Source organism: Borostomias antarcticus, assembly GCF_949987555.1.
Source record: "Borostomias antarcticus genome assembly, chromosome: 2".
Classification (NCBI taxonomy): Eukaryota; Metazoa; Chordata; class Actinopteri; order Stomiiformes; family Stomiidae; genus Borostomias; species Borostomias antarcticus.
The window spans coordinates 13,948,198-13,956,936 of record NC_140235.1 but is presented as its reverse complement, the minus strand read 5'-3'; the positions used below and the strand labels follow the sequence as shown (position 1 = coordinate 13,956,936).

Below are 8,739 nucleotides of genomic sequence, written 5' to 3'. Positions count from 1 at the left end.
TAAAAGCATTGCCAACTTTGACACATTGGTGGCGCTAGAGTGTTGGAGCTGAGGACATGGGACTTGGTGAGAGGGGTCATGGGACTGTCCAATGGCAGAATAATAAATAAAGAAGAAATAAGAAAAGTAGAAACATAACGGTGGCCTACGCAGCTTCGCTGCTTGGGCCCCAAAAATAATAATAACTAGAAAGTACATTTCCTGGAGAAAATGTGAGGTTGGCTAGCTGCTGCAGCTGTATGTAACAGCTACTGCTAGTACAAGTATGGACCGGGCAATCTCCATGCACCCACCGGCGAAGACCGTGTGTCTCTAGCCCACTCAGGGGCTGAATTGTGGGGTCCGTGGCGTAGACAGTGCTGTGGTTGCGAGACTCCGCCCCCTCAGGTCAGAGCCAGTTGAGGGCAGTGCAATGACCTCCGGGCAATTTCCATGCACCCACCAGCGAAGACCGTGTGTTTCTAGCCCACTCGGGCTGAGTTGTGGGTTCTGTGGCGTGGTTGTGGCGTAGTGGGGAGATTCCACCCCTTCAGGTCAGAGCCGGTCGTGTACCCCTCTCCGGGCCAACCACCTGCCCCCACCGGTGAAGACCTTTTGTCTCTAGGCCACTCGGGCTGAATTGTGGGGCCTGTGGCGTGGTGGCGAGACTCCGCCCCCTCAGGTCAGAGCTAGTCGGGGACAGTGTACCCCTCTCTGGGCCTCCTACCTGACTCCACCGGTGAAGACCGTGTGTCTCTAGTACACTCAGGGGCTGAGTTGTGGGGCCCGTGGCGTGGATAGTAGCGTGGTGGCGAGATTCTGCCCCCTCGGATCAGTGGGTCGAGGGCAGTGCAGTGACCTCCGGGCAATCTCCATGCACCCACCGGCGAAGACTGTGTGTCTCTAGCTTACTCAAAGGCTGAGTTGAGGAGTCCGTGGCGTGATGGCGAAACATGCCCCTTCATGTCATAGCATTGCGGGGAGTGTGTGTGTGCGTGCATGCGTGTGTGGCGCGGCGCGGGGTGGCTGTTTTTTTTCCTAAAGTCTACAATCATCTCCACTCTCTTGAGAGCCTTGAGCTCCAGATTGTTAAGAGTTACATCTAATCTGTATCATTCATCTGAAGGTAGAAATATAATGCTACAGTAGTCATAGAAGGGTGTCTGTACCTTTAAGAGAGGCTGCGGATGCACCCGAATTCAAATCACAACTGACACACTGAACATTCCATCAATTGTTTGCATGGGAAAGCATGACCAGCTTCAGACAGCTCCAGCTCAAAAAGTATAAATGTCACAGCTTAGATGTCTACATCATAGGGATCCTGGGAACCAGCTGAACATTTTGAGATATAATATGTCCTTTTAGCTTAAAAACTTTAGGAGTGGTGACAGGTTAGAAAATGGGTATGAATTCAGAATGAGCAGCACAAAAGCTAGAGTGGAGTGCCATTAGTTTGAATGATGAGCATGGTCCTCAAACAAATGGTCATAACGCAAATCTCTTTAAGATACCTTCAAGCTCTCTCCTGTGAACTGTCACCATAGCAACCACAGCACAGCAGCACAGCTAACAGCACCTAAGCACAGAACATTTGCTGACTCACTCGCCATACGTTTCAATGAGGAGCGCAGTTGCCGAACAAATCGTCATACAGCGAAAACTATAAGTCACACAGCTTAGATACTTGCATTGTACGAATCGGCACAGTTGTGTGAACATTTTGATGTATAACGTGTGTGAGCTGTCAAAACTGTAGGAGTGCCAGCAGTTTACAAAATGTGTGAATATTTTCAAAGCAACAGCTGCCACCACTCTTAAAACATAATGATACTGAACATTCCACAAGCAGTTTCAATGGCCCAAAAAATACTATTAAAAGTTAAATTACTAAAAAACTATAAAAACTATAAAAAATCTGAATACATCTGCGCAAGAGCTTAAAGTCGCACTGAAACGGACGTTTCAGATCATCTACCTACCCTAGTTTGATGTATTTCCGACGCAAACAAGCTATGAGGGTGGGACATATGTTTAGAGGAATTTGGTTGGACGGGAAGTGGACGGGTTTTAAGAACTTTAGACAGATTCGATAGAAGGATAGCGTTGATTGAAGTGTGAATGTCGTGAGATTATTGGCCTATAATCTAAGTGACCTACCGTTTTCCAGGAAGTAAAAAATTATATACTTTGATATAAGATTACAAAAAAAAAAAAAATTGTTGAATAGGTGAACACTATGACCAATTATGTGAACAGAATGCTTTTTTCATTTCAGTGCGACTTTAACATCATGAACATTTTACAGTTTGAATGAAGTTTCTAGCACAAAGTATTAAGAAGTTATAAAGCGGCAAAAAACTGAGGAGAATAATAAGAAAGAAAGAAAGAAAGAAAGAAAGAAAGAAAGAAAGAAAGAAAGAAAGAAAGAAAGAAAGAAAGAAAGAAAGAAAGAAAGAAATAGTGGGAATATCACAAGTTGGGCTTGCTTCTACAAAATAGCCCACCTAATAAGAAAACGTAGAAACATAATGGTGGCCTATGCAGCTTCGCTGCTTGGCCCCCAATAACAAGAGTCCATACCAACATAAACTGTTAACATTGACAGGGAAATCTGGCACATTTCACTTGTTACACACAACCTAGAGCTAAACTATCTCAAGACAGTGGAGATGGTTATAGACTTCAGAAAAATGCAAGCACCCCAGTGACTACTGTTAACTCCTTCCACTTCCTTGTCATTCCATTACCCTAGTGAAATTCCTTGTATGTGTAAACTATGTACATGGTGAATAAACGGATCTTGGATCTTGAATCTTGAATATCAGCTGTGCTGCTCATACCACAAATGCATGATCCTTACAAATGGAACATCATTGTAAAGGGAAATGAACATGCTTTCCAATGATATAAGATGCATAACAATGCTAATGATCAGTGGTAACAGAGATATGATCGACCAAACACACATTTTCAAACTTTGACAGGTTAAGAAATACCATTTATACCCAAACAGTTCCTCAATACTTCCATGGAAATGGGTTCTGATTGTTTCTGGAAATCTGCAACTGTACTGAAAATAATACCTATGACCTACTTTTTTTTCTTTTTTTTACATACAGACAGAAAGAACAGTTCAGCAAACTGCTTCAGTGATTGGCAGACCGGCCACCAATCTTACTCAATTGAAAGCTCCAGTTAAGAAAACCTCAAGTGTTTTGGGTTTCTTCGAAAATAATAGGCCTTCTAGCTTCGCTCTACAGGAGGTTACAGTGAATCTGGACTGTCTGCTGCAGTTGTTCAGGACATGTGGCCAGTGTAGGGGAGACTGTGTGACTGATATGGACGGGGACTGGAGGTGCTTTATGGTGGTTCAAAGATGCCAAAACTGTCATCATCTTAACACATGGAACAGCCAACCAAGCAAGATCTACGAAACAGTCATACAAAGTGGGATCAGTGTTCAGGTGTGTATTCATCTCTTGACCCAATCTCTTTATAAAGCAGACATATAACAATGTCTTCCAATGTACTTTTATACACAATAATCGCATTTCCATTACACCTGGAATTGCGCAAAACCTAAATATCACAATAAAAAATTGGTAATGGAAACGCTTCTAAACCTCTAAAATTTTGATAAAACGTTTTTACGCTCTCATGAGGTGGTTTTTCAGAAGTTTCGATATAGAAGTATATCGCAAAAGTGTAATGGAAACACTTTTTCGAATTTAGGCAGGAGAAGAAGAGGTAGGGGTCACCTGATTTGCTCGCTTCAAAAAATGACGCGATATGCCTCCGGAGCAAGTGGAAGACCCTAAGCAACGATACTTAGCTGAGAAACACGCGGTTTAAGAGCAGAGCCGAGGGGAAAGCTAAAATAAAATTCAAATATTACAACGGTTTGTTTACTTAATACATCCATAGTTTACTTCCTGGTGTGAATTGTGTGGCGTCGCGAGACTAGACTACGAGAATTACGGCTCTTGCGCAAAACACCTTTCAATGGAAACACCTGCAAGTCGCAATTGTACTTTGTCGAAACTTTAGAAATATCACTTTTCTTTTGCGTAAAAGTGTAATGGAAACACAGCTAATATTGCACAGGTATAGTTGACAATAACATGTAACACCATCTGTGCTGCGATTAGCTACAGTACATTGTGCTACTATACCGCTTGGGAAAAGATATTTTGTGTCTAGCCAAGAGTTTTAATGCACGTTTTCTGTTTCTGCTTGGGCTAAGGAGTTGGCGTCTCTGCCTTGTGAGGTGAGAGAAGAGGACCAGGCATGGACAGGTGCTCTGAGGATTGTCGTGAAGGAAGAGGTGACTGACAATGAGACAAACACAGCCCCCAGCGGGGAGCAGGATCTTGTAGGTGGAGGAGAGGAGGGAACTAATGAGGCAGTGATGAAGAGTGAAATGATTGGACTGGAGCTAGAGATGAGTAGAGACTCTAGCTATTCCAAGGAAGAGGTGGAGAAAGACGATGAGGAAGAAGCAGCCATGAAGGAGAATGAGGATGAGGAGCGGGAGGAGGGGGACTGGGATGAGAATTTGAAAACGAATGAGGATGGTGATGAGGAGGAGGAAGAGGAGGATGATGAGTGGGAGATGGAGGAAGAGGATGATGATGAGTGGGAAATGGAGGAGGAAGAGGAGGAGGAAGAGGCACAGAAGAAGAAAAGAGGTGTCAACAAGGAGATTCATTTTGGAAAGTACGGAAGAATTCCAACTAAACTGTTGGGTCAGAGGGTACTTTGTCCGGAATGTGGAGTCCTCTACTCTACCACGATCCACAGGTGTGATCCAAGGAAGAAGTTTCAATGCCCTGACTGTGACAGATTTTTTGTGTCTGAATCCTGCCTGGATGCCCACAGAAGTACAGCTTGTAAGGGTAAAGCTTATCGTTGCAAGTTCTGTCTCCAGCTGTATCACACAATGCAGGAAAAACAAATCCACCAGAAGAGCCACCCTAGGGGGCAGCCCTACCTGTGCTCAGAATGCCCTCAGACATTTCGTAGACAAGTTCAACGTAATAACCATCTCAAAGAGCAGCATCCAAAGAAATACGAGTGTCCGACTTGCTATAAAGTTTTTCCAGTACACAGCTTGCTGGGGAGGCATGTGTTGTCCCACAGCAGTAACAAACCCTTCAAATGCCAGGTGAGCAGGTGTTTGTGTCTCGAGCAACATGACAATGTATTTGCAAACTAAAAATGCTTTGAACTGATAATTAACATTCACCCACAGGTGTGCAGTCGTCTGTTTGCTCAGGCCTCCCAGCTCAAGTGTCACACGCGCATACACACTGGGGAGAAGCCCTACCAGTGCCGGCTCTGCCCAAAGAGCTTCAACCACAATGTCAGCCTGAAGAACCACATCAGACGCTACCACCAGGAGGAGATCCAGCACAGCCCAGGCTCAGATAATGAATCGGCAGAGCAGAGGCTCAGCTACCACAGTCCAGAACAAGGGACTGACAGTGGAGAGGCCCACAGCAGAACTGAAGCAGACAGGGAAGGGGAGGAAGAAGGTTGATGGCGGACGGAGGCTGGGAGAGCCGACTGCAGATTCAGGGTGATTCTGTTGTTTTTTTCTTCCCTCTGGAATATGTATGGGTGGGACCTATGCCAACCTCCCTTCTTCTCTGTAAAGCACATTGTGTTACCTCTGTTACTGATAGTAGATACCACAGGAGGGGAGCTGAGGAGAGAGAGGTGAGGTACAGCGGCCAGTGAGGAAATGACATAAAGGTTGATGTCCGTCCTCTGACTAAATAACTTTGATCCAGAGGAGGAGCTGTCCTCTGACTAACTTAGATCCTGAGGAGGAAGAGAAGGATGCCAGTAAACGCAGAGGGAGAAGGAGAGAAGCTCGCTTGAAGTGCCTAAGTTGCAGTTGAAAAAATTGTTCATAAGACCCAATGTCTAAAGACATTCATTGTTGTTAACTTCCAGAACAAATTGGGTCGTGTATTTGTCCTTCAGATGGAATTTATCCTGTCAGAATTGTTCCACACTGCTAGTTTGGAGCAGGCAGTTAGATACTTCAGCTTGAATTCAGTTGCAGGGATATCAGTGACCTGTGCACTGCAAGACATAATGGCAGGAAGGGCTGCAGAACGCCTGTACCTAATTTTGTTGGTGCACTAATATCCACTACCGGATTATACAAGGCAACCACTCGCTTATCACCCCATATTGAGTATCTTCAATTCTATTGAAAGTAGATCTGTTCTGTTTTCCAACAATTGTAGCCTATGTGCCAAAATGGTGTGAGGGTGTGACAATAAAGACATCTATTGCAGATATAAAATTTTTGTCTTGTATATCACACATAAGCATGAGTTTCAAATGTCTGTTTAATGGAATGCTGATGAATAACTAGGGGAGGTTTGGAAGGATTGAAACAAGTTTAAAGGCTGCTTTTACACAACTCTCCACCAGAGGGCTCTCTCTCCTTATCAGTGAGGAAGGACTGACGCATGTGCTTGACATCTGCATTATTTTGTTCAGTCAGATGGCTAGGAGCTGAAATAGATGGGATATACTGGTCTTGTGAAGACCAGATTGTTTTGCACCAAGACTCTTGTTGCCTACCTCTTACCTACTCTTGTTTATAAATAGTGTTGAAACAAAATATCTCTCTCTCTTTGTTGTATGACCCTTTCAGTTAATTTGCATACAAATACCCTGAGAGCGTGAGAACGAGTAAATGAAGTGATTAAAATGACAGGAACCATCTGTCCTCAGGGTGTCTCTTTCTGTCTTTCTCGGTCCATACTTTACTCTCACTCTGGGATGGAATCCCTTTAGCCACAACCCATTTCATGGAGGAACTGAACCTTGCAATTTCAACAATCAGGTTTAATTTGTGGAGATAAACTCACTATATTGAATATTCTATCCCTCCATCACCACCACCACTCAACATATTTCACTCAGATCTGAAAAGAAAAAAGATATAAACTGTCAGATGGCCTTGGCTGTAACCTTGTCTTTCAAATTCTATACAGACCCCCCCCCCCCCCCCCCCCCCCGAGTATTGTCGCACCCTCACGCCATGGAGTGTAGGCTCTGTAAGAATAACTGAGGCACTGTACGCATAGACAGGGTTGTATTTTTGGTCTTGAACCCTGGGATTTGACACACTTTTCAACTCTTAAATGTAGGCCAGATGAGACAACTCGTGAGAGGCCGTAGTTTGCCCCACAAAGTGACAGGAAAAAACTGGAGGAAAATTCCTTGACACATTTTTCATCTCATCTTCGTTTTCTGGAAGGCAAACCCTGGCCCACACCTGGCAACAATCGCTGTACAGCCAATACCAAGCACAGACTGCATGATTTATGACCTCCGCCCCAGCGACAGCTTAGCGCTAGAGGTAATGTTTTCAGTGGCGTGTATTGGTTGGTTGGTTTAATGGTTTGTTAGCAGAATTACGCAAAAACTACAAGACCAATTTTCATGAAACTCGATGGAGGGGTGTAGCCTGGGCCACCTTAGAACCCATTCACCTCATTTGGACTTGGCTCAGAGGCCAAAATTTCCCCCATCCATTGTCAGCGGGGGGAATTGAAACAGCCATATCTCAACATGGGAAGGTCACAGAGACAGGGTTTGGACTGATATAAAGCTCTCGACCTAATGCAGCAATACCAAACATGTCCTGCTCGTGCACGCGCACAGAGCCACAAAATGCATTCATGGGCGGAGATCTGTGCTCTCTGAACACCATTCCTAGTTGTATTGATGCGTATTTTGTATTTCATTGTGTTGAATTTGTATTTGCATTGTATTGTTGTATATGTGTGTGTGCATATTTGTTGATGTCTAAAGTAGCCTATGACTTATATTTTAGAAGAGATTGGCCTTGGCTTCTGTATGACTCCCTGTATAAATAAAGATTGAATGAATGATCAATTCCAAGACACAGGACACATGAAGTTAATGAAAGCCTAGAGGCTGAAATGGTTTAGAGAACCCAGGGAAGCTATTTGTGGTAGATATGCATATGGATTTCATATAATTAGAATAGATGCAGTGAAACCAAACACAGTAATGTCTTTTATACATACATTTCTATAGCACAGTACAACAGAGACTGCGCTCCACCGTGACCTACAAATGAGCAGGCGGCTTCATCTGTCTCAGCTTGTACTACCAAAGTGTGGATTATGCTCAGTGTTGACAGCATGCAGAGGATGGGAAGGTGTGGGTGGGTAGAGAACCAGGGAGCTGCTACGCCGTGGAGAGGGAGATGACAGTGGGGAGAGAGGAAGACTCATTAGATATCCAGGGTCTCTCTGCCCTGCGCACGTGGCGGTGGGAGGTTTGACATAAGTGGAGCTTTCAACTCAGGGACTAGGAACAGATGGCGTTAGAAAATGAGGCTCCTCCAAACGCCCCTGTCGGTCCGTCCCTGGAGCCACTCTCTCTCTATTTCTCTGGCCCTCCCCTTCTTTCTCTTTGGATCTGACACTCCTTCTCTCTCTCTCTATTTCTCTGGCCCTCCCCTTCTTTCTCTTTGGATCTCACACTCTCCTCTCTCTCTCTCTCTCTCTCTCCTTGCCCCTCTCGTACCACAGGTCCCATCTCTACATCATCATAGGACACAAGCTGTCTCTCTCTTTCCCCTGTGTTCCTTCTTTCCTGCTTTCAGCACCCACAGCTTTTTTCATTTAGTGAGCGGACCGGTTGAGTGGTACTTGGTTGGTTGAACGAGGCAGTAATCGGTTACAGGGTAAGACAGAGGTA

The 8,739-nt window shown here is 44.6% G+C and overlaps 1 protein-coding gene across 1 annotated transcript; it reads left to right on the top strand.

Moving 5' to 3' along the window:
* Positions 1-3,771: 3,771 nt before the first annotated feature.
* Positions 3,772-6,058, top strand: LOC311321393 (uncharacterized protein; the record flags this gene model as incomplete). The annotated part of the gene is made up of 3 exons (XM_084453369.1): positions 3,772-3,786; positions 4,226-5,146; positions 5,234-6,058. 3 exons carry the CDS (start codon positions 3,772-3,774, stop codon positions 5,519-5,521), a joined length of 1,224 nt encoding a protein of 407 aa, XP_084309495.1. The 3' UTR covers positions 5,522-6,058.
* Positions 6,059-8,739: the final 2,681 nt, after the last annotated feature.